The following is a 22,250-nucleotide window of genomic DNA, read 5'->3' on the forward strand; positions in this document are numbered from 1 at the left end:
AAATAACTAATGAATGAATGAATGAATGAACGAACGAATGAATATGGTATATTATTAAATGGATGGATGGTAAAAAAACGAGTGAACAAACGAATGATCGAAAACAACGAATGACAGAAACTTGATTTAATTGTACTAATTGAGATATGAGTTTTTAACAAAAATTTATGAGCAAAGCTACAAAATATCGATTGTATGTATGTATGTATGTATGTATGTTAAAACCAAATCATTGACGAATGACACCAAAAGCCAAGCGTCTGACTAAATTTGATTTTATTTGCTATAACGTCACTCAACCCCGTCGGCATTCAACTCCACATTTTCCAACACACAGACGCGCAAAAACCGCTGCAGAATGCACGAGATATTATTCATGTATGTATGTATGCATGTATGTATGTATGCATGCATGTATGTATGCATGCATGTATGTATGCATGCATGTATTTGCATATATGTATGAGTTGTATGCAATTACCAACGCGTTAGTTTTATTTTACATTGAAAGTAAGAACAAAAAATGATAATAAAGTTGAATAAAAACGTATTTCAGACCACATCAAAAAGGACAACCGTTTATCAAGGATCATTCCTTCTTCCGAGCGTTTAAATGAAGTTCGTCGTCACACAAATCCCGGCGAGCGAATGTTAATTTAATCACATTACCATCCATTAACGCTTCATCATTCGATATCACAAATCAGTCACCCATCATCATCAACGTTCAATCACTCCTAATCATTCAGCAATCATTAATCACCACCATTCTTCACCATTTAATCATTCCATCATCCCATCGTCGTCGTCGTCATCGTGATCGTCGAAGAAAACATAAAAGTAAAGCAATGATGGGTTTCCGTGTTAGTTGAATCAATATAATGAAATAAAAAAAACGTCAATAATGTTTAGTTCAATTTTTATTATTGAAGGGAAAAAAAACAAAAACAGAAACCATCACCACGCCATTAATAATTTAAAATAATAATAATTTAAAATAATAATAATTTAAAATAATAATAAAATTTCTAGTAATAAATAATGTAATATAATATATAATATATATATATATATAATAATAGTCATGTAACACTACAATGATTGAATACTAACAATACTATTATTTGTAGTAGTAAAAATAATATCAATGTTATAATTAAAAGCAGTAATAAAAATAATCAAAATAAATAAATAATAACTTGAGGAAAATAATAATAATAATGAGCTTATGACTTTTCACAGATATGGAATATTCACGAACCCCAAAGACAAAAAAGATAGAAACACAAAGGGGAAACATCACGAAATAATAATTAATATTATTAATAATAACAATACATAAATACCAACAATAATAATAATAAACAAAATAATAATTTTATGCTATTAAAACTGGAATTAAACGTTTTTATGCGTGCGTGCACAGCTGTAGAAATGTCGAAAATTTGGCGTTTTATGTACGTAGCAAAGAAATATGAATGTATACGTCTCTCTCTCTCTCTCTCTCTTTCTCTGTATATATATATATATAGAGAGAGAGATATGTATGTGTTGTGTGTGTGTAAAAGCTACCAAATAACGTCATCGAATAGTTGAACCTATTTCTATTTTCATCATTATTATTGTTATTATTGATATTATTATAGTTATTACTAAATTACTATTCCATAATTGTCATTATAATTATTTTCATTATTCTTGATAACTATTGTTGTAGCATTAAAAATCAAAAGAAGAAGAAGAAGAAGAAGAAGAAGAAGAAGAAGAGAACGCCCGAGTAGAAAAACCTCATTCGGCGCCGGATCTCTTAATCTTCTCCAACCTCCTCCTAAGCATCTCGAGATTCGTCATGGAATCAGTAGCACTGAAACCTTGCGTCGTCTGTGAGTCACTTTGGCTGTTGTTGTTGGCTGTCGCGGACGCTGATGATGTTGGTGTTGCTGTCGTTGCTGTTCTCAAGCTAGCTTCACCGTTTGTTTTCAAACTCGACGAAATTCTTTTCTGCTAATTTTTTTTTATTTAGTTTGAGAGTAGTTTGGCAAAGTAACTGTAGTAGCTGTTGTAGTAATAGTAGTGGTACTAGCGATAGTAATTCTAGCAGTATTTGTGTTAGTAATAGTAGTAATAAGAGTAGTAAAAGTAGTAGTAGTATTGGCTGTAATAGTAGAATGCGGTAATGTTTTTTGGTGAATCGACTGATGTTAATAAATTGTTATGATAATAATGATAATAAAATGAACGGTGAGGTTGACGGATTGAGCAAAAATGATGAAAATTAATGATAAAATGAATACTGAAGATGATAATGTAATGAATACTGAAGAGGGTGATGACAAAACGAGTGAAATTATGAAAATTCAATGTAACAACATCGTTGCATATATGGATGGACAGATTAAAGGTTACTTACTCTGTCAGAAAAATGTTCTCCGAAATCTCTACTATTATTACTACTTTGACTAGCAGAGTCAAATGCTAACAGAAATTGATCAGAAGATGAAGCATTATTGTTGTTGTTGTTTCTGTTGTTGTTGTCATTGATGTTGTTGTTGATGATGTTATATTTGTTGTTGATATTCTGTAGAGAGAAGTCTGTATTGTCGAGGCCACATTTGGCCCTGAGATCTTTCAATCTTTCCATGTACTGCTCTGGAGTGAAATCCAATTTCGTCGGATTCGTGGCTGCTGTCGCTGTTGCCGCTGCTGCTGATGACGACGTGGCCATCGTTGACGACAATACTTGCTGCTGTTGATGCGACGGTCTGTTGATGGAAGACGATTGTTGTTGTAGTTGTTGGGATAACGTCGTCGTCGAAATTCTGCCGTCTGTTCTCTGACGTTGCTGCTGCTGCTGCTGGGATCTCTGCTTTTCAATATTGATCAGACCCTGCATGAGTGTTACACTAGAACTTTGAACACTAAAGATTACACTAAAAATTACATTACAGATTACATTAAAAACTATAATCTACATAAGAAGTAACACCACACATCATTACATTACACACCACACGTTACATTACAAATAATGAAACCTCTTTGATGTAATTTTGGAAAAATTCAGTGGACTTTTTAAGGAATGGTTCTAGGTCAGCGTCCGGGTGCTTCAGTTTGAAATCATACAAGTTGTTCAAACCCTGGTTACGGGCGAAAATGTTAATGAACAAATTAATACATTGAAAAAGTGAACAAATTAATAAAGATAAATTAACATATAAATAATTTAAATATTCAAATTAATTAATTAATTAAAAAAGTAAACAAAAGCTATACATACATTTACAGAATGGTCGTGTCAATTTAACCGCAGTCATTCTAACTTTTATAAATCGTTAATATTATATAATAGGCAACTAATCTAACGACAGTGATAACAGAAAAAAAACAATAAGAACACAAAAACAAGCACCTCATTGGTAGTTTCTCTGGAGCCTATCTTTTTAAATATCTCAGCTAGGGAATCTTGAACCGACCTAGATATTTTGTGTGACCTGTGACCTAAATCCTATGAATAATAAGAGAGAAATAAAGTGAACTAAACAAACAGGCAAATAAACCAATTAGTAAATTAATGGGGGAATAAATTCAGGGTAGAATAAACTTGAAGCTGGAAAAAAAGAAGAATTAGAATTGTTAAATAAGGTAAACTTATAGATGAATGTATTACTAAAAGCAACTAGAATTCAAAATTTCTTTTATTATATTAGAAGAAAAACATAAATTAGGTAGACACACCAAAATGACAAAAGAGAAAGAGGAAGAGAAAGAGAGAGAGAGAGAAGAGAGAAAGAGAGAAAAAAAAACCAAACCTGACTGCTTCCATTACTGCTACTGATTATATCCGAGTCAGTAGCTTCCATGCTTCCCTTCTTCAGAACCTTCCTTATGTACTGTTCGACTTCAGATACATTGCCACTGTAGCCACTGTCAACTAAGGTCATATGGTTCAGGATCTGTGAAATGAAATATATACCGGTCCTATTAAAAGTATCGTCGCTGTTAGGCCATTCGGAAAAACAAGTCGGAGTTTTAATTACTACCAGCTGACGGCGATAAATATGATAATAATAAAATAATAAATTTAATATAAATATAATAAATAATAATAATAATAAACTAATAATAAATAAATAAAACAAATAACAATAAGGATGGTAATAAAATACTGGAATTACTAAATATAGGAGTGGATGAATGAATGAATGAATAAAAAAGAGAATGAATGAATGGATGAATGAATGAATGAATGAATAAAAAAACCTCATCTCCAACGTGCTTCATGATAGTGTGCAGTATAGTCTTCAGTGTCCTCAACGGCATATCCTTATCCTTCGACCTACAATTAATTAAAATTAATCCTATTCATTGCTGGATGTAATTATTCATTATTCAGATGAATTATTTAAATATTTAAATTTATTTAAATGTACTTGAAATTCAAATCTAATAATACCAGATTCTACCTACACGCGCTGTTACATGTGAAGAAAGTTGAGCGGAAAAGGAGCATGCACATTTATGGCAGTCAAACATTTGACAGACACACAAGCAAGAAAAAAAACAAGAAATAGAAAGAGAGAGAGAGAGAGAGTGTGTGAGAAAAAGAGAGAGTAACCCACTTACTTATCCTTCCATGTATGGCTGGGAAACGCCTTGAGGAAGTTATGGATGTCGGAGATGATGATGTCCAGGTTGAGTTCGCTGACGGAAGATGGCATCATCCTCAACATCTTCCAGAGGCACTGTGCGTAAGATGTCGTGAGTTGATGATGTGCATGATGAGGACCAGCGTGATTAGGAAGATGATTAAAATGATGATAAAAAAGAGTGATGAAGAAATGAAATGTGATGGAAATGAACAGGAAGAAGATGAAGATGAACAGGAAGAAGATGAAGATGAACCGGAAGAAGATTAAGATAAACAGGAAGAAGATGATGGAGATGAACAGGAAGAGGCTGAAGATGATGGAGATGAAAGAGAAACATGAAAAAGACGAAGATGAGAAATAGAATAAAAACTTAACAAAATGACGCAATGACGTCAACGATGACGACAACCGACGATATTGATGCTGATGAAAAATCAGCAGTAGAAACGCGCAATTAATGATGATGAAGCCGATCAGATATGATACTAAAAACATTCGACATCACTGTGGACATCACATTCATCAGCATCATCTCAACCTTCATGACAAGATCCAGGTAAGGAGATTTCATGGAGACGGCTTCGTGAAGCAGTTTGATGTTGGCGCTGAATATAATAATAATAATAACAATAACAAAAAAATAACAACAACAACAATAATAATTATAAACAGTGTCAGAGGCGCTCAAATAACTGAATATAAATGAACGAACAATTAACCAACGTGAAATTAACACAAGTTGAAAACAAAATCAACATCAGTCGATCAAAGTTGGTCAATCAGTCAGTCCTTCAGTTGGTCACTCAGCAACTGACCTCATGACGCAAGTGTAGTTGATATTCTCTATGACCTTGACAACGGTGATATTGATGGCCTTTTCCATGTCCGAGCCCTCTCCTTTCATGACCTTCACCCTCTCGTCCAGAAGGGCAATCATAAAATTTCGCAGCAGGTCTTTTAGGACATCCCTGTTTATCTCAGAGGTCAATTCTTTGAACTTGCAGAGCTGAGCGACGAGTGTTTGTTATGTTTGCTGTGCTGTGTATGTGTGGTACTGAAGTGTAGAGATATCGTAAAGATAGATATCATGATACTGTGGTTACTATGACACAAGCAGTCAACAAACAAACAAGCAAACAAACAAGCAAACAAACAAGCGAACAAACAAACAAACAAACAAGCGAACAAACAAACAAACAAATATACTAACATTCAGCAGAGCACTCAAAAGAGTCTTATAGAGCCTGACAACTTCATTCTGCTTGTCAGCCTGTCCTACGTAGTTGGTATTCAAATTATGCAGCTGCAAGGAGCAAGCTAATAGCAGCTGATTGACGCTCCCTTTCAGCTGCCTCTCTGCGTTGCTGCTGCTACTGACGTTGTTGCTAAGGCTCTGTGGATGATTTTTATTTTTAAAATTTTTAAATTCTCTCTTTAAAAATCTTCAGAGGCATCAGCAACAAACACACAGTGCATGCAAATATACGGGGGACAAGGCATTACACACATTTGCATGTGATAGGATGATGATTAATTAAGAAGAGGGTGATGAAGAATATTTACGTCAATAAATAAGACTATTGATAAAGCAATAAGACATTGACGACTAGAGCTATTATAATGGTGAAAGAAACAAAGATAATGATGGAAACGAAGATGATGATGACGAAGATGATGATGACAGACTTCGTTGTTTTGATGTTTCCTATCCCCTCTTAATAAATGATCGATCTGTGCCATCATTGCATAGCCATCGTCACAGTTGGAGTAGAATGAATAGAATAAATTATAGACTATTAGCATTGCAGAAATTATATTTACGACAATCAAGCAATCCACCAATCTATCTATCAATTGATCATTTATCAACCAATCATATTCTTCCTTCAACCTAGCTAAAAGTAGTGAACTCGGTTATCAGCAAATCCAAACCCATTTATACGAATGACAAACAGTTGGAAAAAATAGAAATGAAAAAATGAATGAGAGAGAGAGAGAGAGAGAGAGAGAGAGAGAGAGAGCAAGAGAGAGAGAGAGAGAGCAAGAGAGAGAGAGAGAGAGAGAAAGAGAGCAAGAGAGAAAGAAGATAAAGAGCGACAACTAAGAAACAACCACAACAAACAGCAGCAAAAAGAACCTGTTGAAAAGCGGATATACTCAAATTAATGTCGGCAGAGCCTGCTTGCATGATGATGCAATCCATGGTAGATGAGGAGGGTAACTGTCTGTCTTCAGATGATGCATGAATGGATTTAAGAGCAGATATAGGTTTGGACCTTAGACTGTTTGTTTGTTTTAGTGATGGTTTGATGTTGAAAAATCAATTCGATTTTGATTATTTTCAGGTAAAAAAAATTGATTTCGATTTTTTTTAAAATAAAAGCCAACTCAGCAATTTTATTAACACAATTTAAAAATTATAATGAAAGCAGCAAGTTAAAATGATCTTTAAAACAAAATAACGTATTTCTGTCTAGGAGTCAAGAAGGTGGAAAACTAATCATGTCCGGGTTCAAGTTGGTTTCGTCGTTCATTTATTATTTGACCAGACTTGACACAAACGCTATTTAAGTAAAAAATTTGACATTCATTAATGTCACCGACCTAGTTTGTGGCAATTTGATTGGTTCCTCGTCTATCTCGCTAATGCCCAGTTCAATGAACTGTGGTAAAGGATAAGCCTGTATGGTGAACAGGAAACAAAATTTTTTTTCGTAGAGCAGTGTACACACAATTTTGTTGGTGACCTTATCCTTATTCTTCTCGATCTCAAAATTTTATTGCTGATTTGAGACGATTAATTTGCCAAATAATTAATTTCAAAATGAATAAAATGATGGAAGCTAAACGTAGAAATAAGTAGACAGAAAAAGTGGCAAACAGACGGATGAAAGAGCAAAAGAACAAAACCACAAACCAACCTCCCAAAGCAACTAACCTCTCCTATGACCCAGTCATCAAAGTTCAAACTGAATTCTCCTTTCACTATATTGTTTGAATTCTGAGACTGCTGGGGAAGATCTGATGAACTGGATGAATGAATATGAACATAAATGGGTGAGAAATTAATTAAACACAGAACTTAATCCTCATCATTTAACATCATCATCAACGTCACTATCATCGTCATCACGACTAACTTTCGGAGCATACCGGAACTGGATGGTTTTGCCAATCTGGAAGGCTTGCCCTCCTCCAACCCGCCACCGACATTCTGATTCTTAGAAACGAGCAAAGGATTTGCTACCATATTATTGTTGTTACTGCTATTATTAACGACAGCTGTCGACGTTTTAGTTCTGGTCGAACGTTTGATCCTCTCCTCCAACATACTCATGTCCTTATCGTTCAGCTGGCCAATGTACTTGAAGACAATCTCGCCCTGAATGTCGTATGCATTGACGATGGTGTTCAGTGCTGCGGATCGTACGCTGTTATCCCTGTCCCCGATCTGCTGAGCAATCACTTTCAATCCAACTGACGGACTCGGTTGGCACATGTTGATGCCAAACTTCTGGATTAGTAGGCCAATCTCTTCAAGGCACTCTGTGGTAATAAAGGAATCATTTCTAGGATTTGATTTTTGGTTTATATCAGAACGCTACAATACAATATGACTGTGGTTTCAAATGAATATGGTATTCATTTACAATATTTTTTTTTAAATTTTGCAACCCAAACTGCAAAAAGCCAAACAACCCAACTGACCAGTTCTTTGTTTGGCGTTCTTGGACTTGAGGCCCTCCATGAGAAAGGCGGACACCCTGGCCGACGGGTAGACATTGCAGACGAGTTGGAGTATCAGTCGAATGTCTCGTCTGATGTTGTCCTTTGGATCACCGACCTTCATAGTTTGAAACAGATAATAAAATAATGTTGCGTGAAATAATAATGTTGCATCTAACTGCCATCATTGCAATAATTGCAATGACTGATACGCAACGATAAATATTCTTACAGGTTTTTACTTACATCAGGATAAAAAAGACTACCATCATCAAAATTATTATCAATCCATATCATTTCATTTGCAACATCATCATCAATCCAAGAGGGAAACAAATGAGCCCCCTGAAGAAACCCTCAACCCCATAGACAAACCTTATTGATGAGATAGGGCAGGAAACTGACGGCTTCATTCTCACTCATGTGGTACTTCTCAGCTACAAGTCTCTCAAACACAATTAACAGGTACTCCAAGGCTTTCAGAAGAACTGTCGTATTCGTGTCGAAAAATCTCAAGGTCATCCATTTTAAAATAAGGTCAAGGTTACACATGGTCGACTCCATTCCAGTTTCTGTGACCTTAATTAATGTGTCCATTGCCTTGATGTGAAACTTGAAGTCGGCGTGGTAGAGCTGATCGAGGAGGGTCCTGTTGAAATGAGGTTCCATCTGCATCTTCAACTGGTCGATGAACTCTCTTCTTGGCGAGTCAAAGTTCCATTTTAGTACCTTTGTGTGTGTGTGTGTGTGTGTGTTTGTACGTGCGTGTGTCGCCACGTTTAGTGTTTTTATGTGTGTGCGCGCGCGTGTATACGTATCGGTGGGAAGAGGGAATGAATGTGTGAGAGTTCGATAAAAAATAATTAAAAAATAGCCGTTTGAGTTGATGAACAAATAGTTTCATGTATCAATATATATAAAGAAACACTAAGTAATTGAACTCGAAAATATTTTATCATTACCAGCATCTAAAATATATATATATGTATATACTGCATCAGCGTTAGGATGAACAAACAAACAACTTATCAGCCAGCCATAGCTAACTGAACTCAACCAACAAGCAAACTAACTGAACAAACAGCCAACTGACAGACCGAGAGAGGCCAACAAATAACCAACCTTCAAATTCTTTTCATCCTTGGTTCTCTGATCCTTAGCATTTGAAACTTTCATTGGTGGCGAGTTGTCCTCCTCTTGCTCATTCTTCTTCTTGGAAGACGTTACTGATGCAGACGTCGATGATGCTGACGTAATGGCTTGCGTGCCTGTCTGGAATATAAACGAAAAGATTTTTATTTCTCTTTAATCAGCGAGATTTTCTACAAATAACAATACTATTAATGTAGGAGTGATTCATTTCATTTCAATCTAATTTACCCACAAACACAACTGAACAATCAACTAACCAGCCAGCCCACCGACAAACCTTTTTTTGGGTAGTTCCTGGCACTGCAGATTTTCCACCTATCTTACTCTTTCCGGCAGTAGCAGAAGTTGAAGTTGCTGCGACTTGCCCAGCGTCAACTTCATCGGCTACTACTTCAGCTGCTGATTTGCTAGCTGCTTTAGTTGTGGATGCGGATTTAACAGCTACTGCTTGCTGTCCAGTTGCTGGTCTAGCTGGTAGGGTTGATCTAGCTTGTTCAAGTGCCTTCATTAATGTGTCCTTGGACGCAGGCTGTTGATGTTGTTGTTGATGTCGTGGTGATTAATGACGTGTGACTAACGAATGAACAGTTGCTGATATTATTATCTTCGCGGTTTTATTTGCTACTGTTATTAAAGAGACAGTTACTAAATTTTCAAAAGTATTTCAAGATGGTGCCCAACCTTAACAGTTGAGAGCTTTTGAAGCATGCCGTCGTATCCACAGTGCATCATGAAGGGCATCAAAGCCTGATCATCAAAGGATTGTGATCATGTGGAATTTACAATTTTAAAAATAAATAAATACATACATAATAGAAAAAACAACAACACACAGCGCCTCTGATGTTCTTCATGAGAGGTGTTGCACAAACCATCAGAAACAAAATGACAAGCACCACAGATTTATCTACCAATCACTCGATCAAAACAAAAACGACAGCTATGGTGTGTGCAGTAGCAACAACAGCAACTGTGGCAGCAAAGCAACAAAAGTAGCTGAGGTAGCAAAGCAACAACGGTAGCTGCAGCAGCTGTAATAGGACAATCACACCTATAAAAACATCAGCTGACATCAACAAAGCCCTTACCACATAACACCACCTCACCTCATTAGCCTTCTTCCTGACGTCAGCATTCCTATCCTCAATGCATGCAAACAGGATCGGGATGCATTCCTTCAAATCCGCCGCCGGTAGTTTTTTATTGGTCGGCAGTTTCTCAGCCAGCCAACCAAACAGCTGGTTTGTTAGGTTTTCATTTGATGTGAATTGATGTAAGAAAAAGAACTTTACAAAATTGAAAGAGGGTTATCATAAAATCATCATGTAATTAAATGGAAACGTCAATCTAATTGAGACTGCACAGTATCCACATCTAACAACTAATTCAAATTTAAACAAAGCAGCTAATCAAAATTCAAGTAAAGGTAAACTGCACGCATTCAATCAACCAATCTGAAACCTCAGTTCTAAGGGTGGGGTTTTCATTTTTCAAACTATCCAATAGAATCTCTCCCTCAACTATGGAAGCCAGTCCAGAAGCTCCAACTTGCTCCAGGTACGTGTTCACTGCTTTTACAGCCGCTTGTCTGACGTTCGCCTGTTTGTGATTAAAATTCATCGCTAAATAATTTGCACGATGGATAAAATTAGTTGCTAATTGATTAGTTGATTAATTGATAAATTTGATGAGTAATATAATTTTAAACAAAGCTAATTATTACTTTAAGAAGAATTAACTCGTGTAGAGAGCAGCGTTACTGACAATACCAATTATAAATTGCAATATTATTTAACTTTTAATAAATACGAAAGACTAATTGAACGCTGTCACCTTGCTATCTCCAAAGTTAGCAAGTAGTCCGGGTATGACTGACTTGGCATGCTGTTTGATTGGTGGTCCCATGCTGATGGCCAGCTGCTGGCACAATGCTATCGTCATGGAGCCTTTGTAATAAGATGTTTACGTTTTTTTTACAAATGACGAACAACTGGTTGTGCTTCAATTGATTAAAAGTTACTTGAAATTCCTCAAATGATATCAACAATTGATGGACTAATTAGCATGAACCAATCAATAAATCAACCAATAAATCAACCGATCAATCAATCGATCAATCAATCGATCAATCAATCAATCAATCAATCGATTGATCACTCAATCAACCAGATCATAATTCAACTGCATCGAAATCAGCCAAACATAAATTTAAACAATTATTAAAAAAAAAATAAATAAATTCTTTTAACATTCACCTAAAATCTTATTTGAGTCGACCAATCTCGGTTTGAGACTTTCCGGTAGCGCGCCTACGCTAGGGGTGATGAATTTTGCATCAGCCACTATAGCCTGAATCTTCTCCAAGGCCTCCTTCCGAACTTTCCAGTTTTTGTCCTCCAGCTCGGATAACAAGGCATCAGTCATTTTATCACTAGATGGCAGTTACGTATGTTAGTTCTCATCAGGAAGTTATTATCTAATGCTATTAGAAATAAAAATTCTGTAAAAGGTAATGGAGTGATGATGACAGTCAAGCTTGTAGTCAGACAGACGACATCAGGGAGTTATTATCTAATGCTATTATTACAGATTTATTGCCAGTAACAAATTATCTGAACAGTGGATTGAAATTTCGTAAATGACTTAACACAAACTTCACACACGGCGTGATATGTTTGCCAAATTTATCAGCCAAACGTCATTAACTGATAATGATTATCTCCAACTTTTATAAATAGAAACCACTAGATAATGTCTGCCTGTATGCTCTAATTAGCATATATGTATATAACGTCTTTTTTACGAATGATTAACCGCAATTATGTGCAATGTTGCAATGTACAATGACAAATGATATGCATGCATACAACATCCATACATACAATATACGCATAATATACAAATATACAAGTTAATAAATACATGTAACATAGACATACACACACATATCCACGAACCAATCTCAATTTACTACAAACAAATATACAACAACTGACCTTATGTCAACTCTAGGAATGAGGTCATTGATGTTGACCTCATTACCATCGTCACCCGCGGCATCATCGCCCTCACCATCTTCCCCATCATTAGAGACATCATTGGCTGGCTTCAAACCGCGTGTTGGTGCCGGAGGTTTCTCGTCTTTTACCTGATTGGCGGTTAATTGAAATGGGTCAATTAAATTGGGTCAGTTCAATTTGGTCGATTTCATTTGGAGGATGATATGTTGTAAACATTTTGTTTCTCTATATGTATGACAGTTTTAAGCATTGAATTTTCGAACAAATTGCCAAGCGTTAATACCACTAATTAAAGTATCAAGTGAGGCATAATTTAAAAAGTTCAGTGCAAGTTGCCTCAGGCTGTCAGTAGCAGAGTTGTTACAACACTGATCAGGTGCCCTTAGCAAATTTCTAAATTCTAAAACCATCATAAGTTCGGCACCTATCACAGGCATTAACATTTCTATCACCATCACCACACAGGTATTAACATTTCTATTACCATCACCATGGCCATCACAATCAACAACGCCCACATGAAATGATGTTCATCACCCTATCGCTAAATTATGACAATTATCATTGACACAGATACCCTTTCGAATTCGGCATCAATTTGCTGCAGTAGGGTAGGTTTCTCCTTCTCAAAGAACATTCTCAGTGGAGGTCCCATGTACATGTAGATGACGCCAATTAGCGAGATACCTGACGTTCTTACTGCCTGTGTTGTTGGGTTTGTGTTGTTTCGTATTGTTGTTGTTGCTGTGTGTGTTGTTTCGTGTTGTTTGTTGTTGTGTGTGTTGTTTTGTGTTGTCGTGTGTGTGTGTGTGTGTGTGTGTGTGTGTGTGTGTGTGTGTTGTAGTGTTAACGTTTTGCGTCGTTGTGTCTGTAATGTTGTATTAATGTTTTGTGTTGTTGTGTTGTTTTTAGTCAAACAGAATGATGAGATTAATATAGAAATTTAATATAGAAAACAAACGTTTACCGACATTTAACCAAAAATTATGTAACCAACCCACAGTAAACTGTCCAGTAAACCAACTTATCAATCAATCAATAAATCAATCAACTAACTAATCAATCATTCAACCAATAAAACACTCAAATAACCAACCAACCGGATTGGCAGAAGCAAGCGCTTTATTGATGGTTTCAATTAGTGACTTGACCTTCAACTTGAGACCAAATTGCTTGATGGCATTACACAACCAATTCAGTGCCTCCGACTGGTTTTTCGGGTTTTTCTGCTCGAATGCCGTCGTCAGAACCTGGTGAGTGAAAAAAAGAGTGAGGCCATAATTTAAAAATTTTATTGGCCAGTGACGATTTACTTGACTGCTATTTAAAAGTAATCATTAACCGACCATTCTGTCTACTGTATAGCCATCTTTAAAATGCTACTTCACTACTAAGAAACAAGGTTCAATGTGTATAAAAAGTAAATAGAATACTTTAAAAAGTACTAACTTTTAACCACAGATACACCAAACTGAAGCATCAAGACATGAGAAAAAGATACTACCACAGATACACCAAACTGAAACATCAACACATGAGAAAAAGATACTACTACAGATTGGAATTAAAAAGAGAAAAACAAACAAACACCATCAAGCAACAAGCGGTACAAGAGTGTACTAGCACACCTGTGGAGCTACGAAATCAAGAGATGTAGCTTCGGTAATGCTGGTCAGACACTCCTGTACTCCTGGCCCGTTCTTGATGTCACCAATCTTGTCGATCATGTCACTCAGGCAGTACTCGGCTGATCTCTTCGAGAAGTTTCCTCTCTGGGCCGCTGTCGAAATCAAGTCGATCTTCAGTTTCAGGACCTGTTTTGTTGGTTGGTTATGGAGTTTTGTATGCCTGATTTTTTGGTTAATTTTCATTTGACTGACGATTCTATCTGACTAATAATATGGAGAGTAAATATTTGGTTTGGTTATGTGAGTTTTACGTTATTTTTTTTGGTTAATTTTTATTTGACTGACGATTCTGACTCGTGATATGGATAGTAATTGGTTAGTAACAATGTGAATAGTAACTATTTCTCTACTCATTGAATGATGTAACAAATTTTACAATCTTTCTACTTTGATAAATTATTACCAAGGTGGAACTAGTCACTATCTCTAACATAATTAAGCCATCCCACCCATAGCAAAGCATACATACTCTCATTCAACTCTACAACAGAAGAATAAATAGATACATTAATGATATATTAAAAATAATATTAAATTAATAATTGCGCTAAAGTAATGGAAAATTTTAAATAAATTTATGAAAGTATTATTCAAAATAATACTAAATTAATAATTACGTTAGGGAACAAGGGAAGATTTTAAATAAATTTATAAAAATAAATTCCTCTGACCTGAAAGTTGCTATCCTTAAGTCCAGGCTTCTTTACGACAGTCCTTACAAATGCTTGCACTGGCAAGTCATCCTTCGCCAGGGTCTTCATAACCTTCAAAAATGACGTCATCGTCATGTTCATCGTCGTCATTGTCACTGATTTCCTCCTTTAATTCATCCATACTATTATCATCACCATCCTCATCATCATCATCATCCCCGTTATTAGTTATTCTAACGTTTTCGCCATATTTTTATAACTGTTAATATATACTATTGTTACCATCATCATCATCATTATTATAATAATAATTATTATTATTATTGTCGTTGTTGTTGACATTACAATACATCACTGTAATTAAATCCAATCACTTGATTTTTAAAACGTGGTTTTAAGGTTATCATTTATTATTGATAGACAGATAGAATTATATTTGAGATTCATCTGCAATTGAACCAAGGCATTGCAGTACAACTGTTGGCCACGAAAGACGCGAAATAACCACAGCTCCCTTACTATCTGAGCCATCAACTGACGAAACGAACAAACACGCAGCGAAACCTCGATCATCCTCTCAAGAGAGGCCAATCTATCCTTCCAGTTGTTAGAAGCCAGATTTGGCAGTGTGTCACCAGGGAACAGGGCGGCCATCTTCTCTTCCACAACCTCATCCTGGTCATTTGTAATTTAATAATAATAATGATAAAAATAATAACAACAACAACAAATAATAATAATAATAGTTTGTAACATTTGAAGTTATTCAATGCGGATCATATTTTAATTTACATTAAGTGTGCTTACTGCCTTAACTAACTTAATCATCACCACTTTTGTGATAACTTCAACGGGCAGAATGAAAATAATTTCCTAGCAGAGTACTGACAGACATCTAAACGTAATTTCTAATTTACAGCTCTCGAAGCAGCAGTGACGAGACTAATAAAATCTTGCGGCATTGAAACAACACGAATTAGGCATTTAAAAACTTTAGAGCACAAAAAACTATAATGGAAAAACATAATGAATAAAATATAAAATAATATACTAAAAATAATATGAAATAAAAAAATTAAAATGAAAAAAATTAATATGAACAAGTCCCCAACAGGCAATTCTTTCTCGACAACTTCTTCCTTAAGAGCTGCACCAGCGTTTCCTGCTTTCTTTCCTTTGTTACCTGCTGCTGAAGCTGTGGTCTTCTTCTTGGCTGCCTGGCAATGGACGCAGTCAAGCAAAGTTAGATAAGAAAGTGATGTTACGACCAATTTAAAATCTAGACGCGAGTAAATGAATCCTAGCAGATCTATATTACGAGTTGAAATTTTGTTTTTTAATAACCATAACAAGTTTAGTGGAGAACATTCTGTTAAAATTTTTTTTTCCATTTTTTGTAATAAATTTTTATAATGTTGTATTAGTTTAGTTGTGATGTTATCTGTTCAACTGGTTCATAGAGTTGAACAAATATTTATAAATGAATAATTTAAAAATTTTTTTATTTAATAATAATTGCTGTGTACTCTGCTAAACGATGACAAACTTATTTTCACTTTACGTAACTTGCGAACCTAAAAACGAATAAATTCTAAAAAATAAATAAATATATATATATATATAAGTATAATGAAAGAATAAATAAGTTGAACCTTCTCCCAGAAACAAAACAAAAACAAAATAAAAAAAATAAAGTAAAACTGGGAAAAAAAAGACATACAGCAACAGATGATGACGATGAAGAAATCGACGGAGCTGCACTACCTTCATTAGGCTGATGTTGTTCATTAATAAAGCCAATTAACAACTAATTAGACCAATTAACTAATTAGACCAAATAACTAAATTAGACCAATTAACTAAATTAGACCAATCACGTCTAATTGCAAACGAAAACTTGAGAGCATAAAATTCGTAAAAATAATTATTATTATCATAACATATAAATAGTTGTTTTTAAAAATAGATAACCGAGCCAGCCGAAAATAATAATAAGTTTATGATGAAAAAAAAAATAACCAAAACATTCAATCAAATTAGGAAGCCATTATTTAGCCACTAGAACACAAATTAATAAATAAAAATGAAGGAAGAAAAGTACTAAAAAAAACAAATAAATCATTAAAAAAAATAAATGATGAACTTTTTTAGGTGGCCCTTTAGCAGAAGCAGCGGTGGTAGCCGCAGCAGCTGCTGGTTTGGTAGCTTCTGTTGCACTCTTTGCACTAGCGTTTGCCTTCTCATAATATTCTTTTATCTGACAGGTTTCAAGACAAAATTGAATTAAGCAAATAACTAAGGGACAACATTAAAATGAAAACCATACTGGAGAGTAAGCAAAATCTAATTGCGTCATTCTGTCATGTCATTGGTTGTCTATAGATAGCATTTGTTACTATAAAAAACATGTTACTATAAATAGCATTAGCTATCATACATTGGTTACTATAAATAGCATTGGTTACTATAAATAGCGTTGGTTACTATAAATAAAGTTGGTTACCATAAATAGCATAAGTTACTACTATAAAAGATTAAACAAGATTGGAATTAAAATATACTGTAAAAATGCTATTACTAAAAAATTACTAATGCTAATGTATATCTTTATATATGAAATTAATAATAACCTTTGTCAACTTGATGGGGTCAACATCAGTCAAAAAGGGCATGATCGCTTTCTCGGACACGACCTTCATGGCGGTGCCCAGGGCTTCAAATGAGGCCTCCCTGACTTCAAGTGTTGTGTCATTGGCTGTCTATAAATAGCGTTTGTTACTACAAATATCATTTCATACTATAAAAAGTAGTACTCTTGACTTCAATCAATCAATTAATCAATCAATCTCATTCATTCAATCAATCATGAATGAATGATCCAATGAACGAACAAACCAACAAACAAATGAATGATTCGGTAAACAACCAACAATGAACAACAGACAATGAAGCGGCAAACCTTCAACAAGCCAGTTACAAAAGGTTTCAAAAGCTTCTTCGGCAGCGTGGCAACAGTACACTTTGAGAAACAGCGAGCCAGGAAGGATATGGTTTCAGCTTTCACGGACGGCGTCTTATGGTCGAGAGCAGCTATGCACACCTCACTTATGGCTTCGAGGGTCGTCTGTTAATTAGGATGGTGGTGGTGATGATGAGGAGGAAGAGGAGGTAGAAACGATAATCCTAATGATGTGACGCTACTGATGATGTGGCCATGTCGTTCGAACCAACAATGTTCTATTTATTTCTTTATTTGTTTATTAATTTATCAAATCAATACAATTCTTACTTCAATAGACACGCAGTGCGTGGAAAAAAAAACCAGAAAAATATAAAAAAATGCATGGAAACAAATGAAGAAATGAAAGAGGATAAGAACGAACAGCCCGAAAGCAAGCATCTACTGTCTCTTTGAGAGCTTGCACAACATTTGCCTTCTTCTCCTTAAACTTCTCTATGGCCGTTTCAATGCACTGTTTTGAAATTAAAAATCATTTTATAGAAAAATTGAAATCATCAACGATGACATCTTCATCATCGTCAATGACATCATCATCACAATCACCACCATCACCGCTAACCCCAACAGCATGTGCTGAAAATTTTTTCCTGAGACCCAGAGCAATGAGAGTGATGCACTTAGCCGCAATAGCAACAAGGATTACATTCGTATCTTTGGATACAACCTGGGAAATAGGGATGGGATGATAACGAAGAAATAATATAAAATATTCCTAACAAATATATGCCAGAACTTTTTAAAACCCTCATTGGCAAGTAGAAAAATGAACAACCAGCCAGTCCTTAGTGTATAATTTGAAATCAGAAAAATACGAATTGATTGACACATCTAAAATAATTTACTAAACGATTAACACTTATCAATAATGATAATATTCAATGATTAAAACATTTCAACGATTTATTAACTCATAATTTATTCATTTATAATTCATTCAATCATAATTTCGAACCTTCTTAAGAGCTCTGACTAGGTCTCCATAATCACCATTCTCCAACTTTGGTACATCCACTAACTTCTGTATATCATCTAGGGCCTCTTTTCTATCTTGCCATTTTTTCTCCTCCTGCGTATGTGTGTATACATATGTGTGTGCTGTGTATGTTTGTGTGTGTATATATATATGCTCTCTCTCTCTCTCTCTCTCTCTCTCTCTCTCTCTCTCTCTCTCTCTCTCTGTATATGTGTGTGTATGTATATGTGTGTGGTATGCGCGTCTGTCTGTATGTAATTATGCGTGTATGTATGCATGTTTTACATAGTTAAAACTACTATAGCAAATGCACTATTATTATAACAAAATAGAAGACAAAGCATAACATAGCGTAACAACACATCCAGACATAGCATGGCATAACGTAAAAGTAAAAGGTTCAAACTCTAAAGTCAATTTCAAGCGCATCTAGAATCTATGTGGGAAAAAAAAGAAATGAAGAATGAAACCTTGAAATAACTGAAAATTGTTCAAAACAAATAAATAAATAAATAAATATATATATATATAGTATCAACTCTATGTTTTAACGCGGTTCAATTTTAAAAAGAAACAATAACAACAATAACATTAAAAATAATAATAACAAAAATATTAATAACATATTAAGAAATAATATGAATAATAAAATAACACTGACCACTTTCTCGTAGAAATCCTTCGGCAACTTGGCTAGTACGTTGACCGGGTCCATGAGGTCGTATGCATCAACTTCTTCGGCTACAATAGCACCTGAGTCTGTTGCTTGATCAATTGGTTTCATTGATTGGTTGCTTGACCAATTGGTTTCATTGATTGGTTGGTTGATTGGTTGGTTTCATTGAATGATTGGTTGGTTTCATTGATTGATTGATTAACTTGTCATTAATAACTTTCAAATTATAAATGCTTGATGAGTATAACTGGTAAATTGGTTGATCAAATTATTTGTAATGAGTTTTCTTTCTCCAACAGCCAGCCAGCCAGTCAACTGATCAACCAAATAGTCAACCATTCAACGAACTAACCGGTCAACAATTGAACCAACCAATCATACAATCAACTAAACCACCAACCATCCCCTCCTCCATCAACATTTCCAGCAGCTGCCCTCTCCAACATCTTAGCTTTGAGATCCTGCTGAGACCGTAGAAACCTCAGCTGCTGTGGCTTAGATGGAGGCACCTTCTCAAACTCTGCATCCAGCTCCGTGATCTGTGGAGAAGAAGAAACGAATGACAAAACAAATGATCAAGCAAGCAAACAAGCAAACAGACAGACAAAAAGACAAACAAACAAACAGACAGACAAACAGACATAAAAACAAACAGACAGACAGAGAGAGAGAGAGAGAGAGAGAGAGAGAGAGAGAGAGAGAGAGAGAGAGAGAAGCAAGCAATCAAACAAATAACGACAGCGAAAACGAACCTGGACAGGTTTAAGGTTAGTGAGTTGAGGTTTGAGGGCAGCTCCAATCCACTTATAGATCTCCACCACCAGTTGCTTGGTCTCATCCCTCACCACCTTGTCCCTATCCTCGAGCAGAACCTGCAGCTGTTTCAGTATCGGCTTCACTTGGATTATCTTCGTACCAAAATCTCTGAAGATAGATTTGAAAAAGTTTGGAAGTTATATTTGGAAAAATTTTTAAGGAAGTTCAAAAGTTACATTAAAAATCTTTGGGGAATTTAAAAATTTTAATGAGAAGGTTTAAAAAATAAAATAAATAGATAATGGAAATAAGTTTTAAATTAATAAAAATTGAGATAAGGACTTGATGTACATGATAAATCGTTACATGTGTCAAGTGATTTCAATAAATGAAAAAACTATGAACCTGAGGGCCTCTCTCAATGCAACCACACAAGCTGCCACAACTTTTGGCTGTTTGTTACTCAATCCTTTCATTAATTCCTCCTAATTTGAAAAATAAAAAAAACGTTTTTATCATAAAATCAAATATATTTGCATTAAAACTCAAGAAAAATGTTGATTTATTTCGAAAATTTGATTTATTTTTTGTTAATTTTTCATTTTATTTAATTTTTTGGTAATATTTCATTTTAAAAAGAAATTTAAGAAGTTATACTATAGAAATGTTTTTTTGTGTCACAAATTGGATTTATTTTTTGTTAGCATTTCACTTTAATTAATTTATTAATTGTTAATTTTTCATTTTAAAATAAAAGTTAGGAGGTAAAAATTTGAAGTTTGATCTGCAACCTGAACAATATCCTGCTTTTCAGCTTCAATGTAGGCCATCATAATTGCAATTCCTAAATCTTTTATTTTGGGTTTCTGGTTCAGACACTTGGCAACAATGCCACTGCACACTTCCCCAGCTGTCCTGCAAGAGTGAGAAGAAAAAGAATGCTTACTGGCTGAAAAAGTAAAATTAGAATTAGTAAAGAAATTTGTCATAGATTGTAGATCTAAATTTTTGTAACAATATTTCATCACCATTCTACGTTTGCATGTGTGTGTAAAAACCATCTCTAATGTGTCGCTTTTATGTTATAAAATATGCATGTTCAACATGCAATACAGCCATTAAGAGTTTTACTAATGCACAGTAGTAAAGGATAAAAAAATTATATTAATTATTTATACATAAATCTAAAATAAAATAAAATGAACAGATCTGATGAGGTAATTATAAAAGCTATTTCCATACTATTCATCACAATAACTAAGTAAATAAATAAACAAATAAATAAACTAATTTATTTATTTATCTATTAATAATTAAATAAATTAATTAAAAAATAAATAATACAATCCTTACTTTCCAGCATGGAATGAATTTTCAACAAACACCAGCGTGGCTTCTAGGCCTTTTTCCTGAGCAACAACATTTGCATCTGTGACAAACTTTTTCACTAATCCTAAATATTTTGAAAATTCAGGGCTCTTTTCATCGGTGAGTGTTTGGAAGAGTTTTATAAGTTCTTCGTAACCAGTGACTCTTGCTTTCCATGCCTGCAATATTAATATAATGTTTTATTATGAGACACTCATCATAATTGATAGTTTGATTTGGATTAGTGATTGATTTGATTATTTTATTAACCTTCTCTGTCTGATTAAATTTTTAAGCAAAATTATAACAATCTAGAAACATATAGACAAATGAATATAAAAAATGTAAAATGATTTCAGGGTGATGAAAATTAAAGTTACTTTGTGTTGACATTTCTCTTCAGTCGGTAGCTTCAGCCATTCTGAATCATCCCCCATTGTCCTAATTGATTAGGTTGGCAGATTGACTGACTGGTCAGAAAAATTAATATGAAAAATAAGAAGTTGATTGTCCAATCTTTTGTATTAATTTTCTTTTCAGGTTGTCTTGAAAAATTTAATAGTAGAT

General features: G+C 34.6%; 1 protein-coding gene across 1 annotated transcript; it reads right to left on the reverse strand.

Moving 5' to 3' along the window:
- Positions 1-2,395: 2,395 nt before the first annotated feature.
- On the reverse strand, positions 2,396-22,120 carry HELRODRAFT_78594 (hypothetical protein; the record flags this gene model as incomplete). The annotated part of the gene is made up of 40 exons (XM_009018582.1): positions 2,396-2,863; positions 3,036-3,137; positions 3,410-3,491; positions 3,805-3,953; positions 4,261-4,336; positions 4,624-4,742; positions 5,188-5,254; positions 5,465-5,655; positions 6,787-6,925; positions 7,314-7,417; positions 7,786-8,195; positions 8,358-8,493; positions 8,751-9,104; positions 9,498-9,601; positions 9,801-10,056; positions 10,209-10,274; positions 10,634-10,765; positions 10,989-11,126; positions 11,361-11,473; positions 11,783-11,958; positions 12,524-12,675; positions 13,125-13,250; positions 13,648-13,797; positions 14,176-14,361; positions 14,907-14,999; positions 15,453-15,563; positions 16,001-16,105; positions 17,032-17,145; positions 17,519-17,647; positions 17,848-18,012; positions 18,272-18,361; positions 18,470-18,574; positions 18,863-18,976; positions 19,545-19,636; positions 19,960-20,098; positions 20,312-20,483; positions 20,721-20,800; positions 21,107-21,230; positions 21,669-21,862; positions 22,064-22,120. The coding sequence occupies 40 exons, from the start codon at positions 22,118-22,120 to the stop codon at positions 2,396-2,398; spliced, it is 5,880 nt and encodes a 1,959-aa protein (XP_009016830.1).
- Between the last annotated feature and the right edge of the window lie 130 nt (positions 22,121-22,250).

This window comes from Helobdella robusta (genome assembly GCF_000326865.2).
Source record: "Helobdella robusta unplaced genomic scaffold HELROscaffold_22, whole genome shotgun sequence".
In the NCBI taxonomy this organism is placed as follows: Eukaryota; Metazoa; Annelida; class Clitellata; order Rhynchobdellida; family Glossiphoniidae; genus Helobdella; species Helobdella robusta.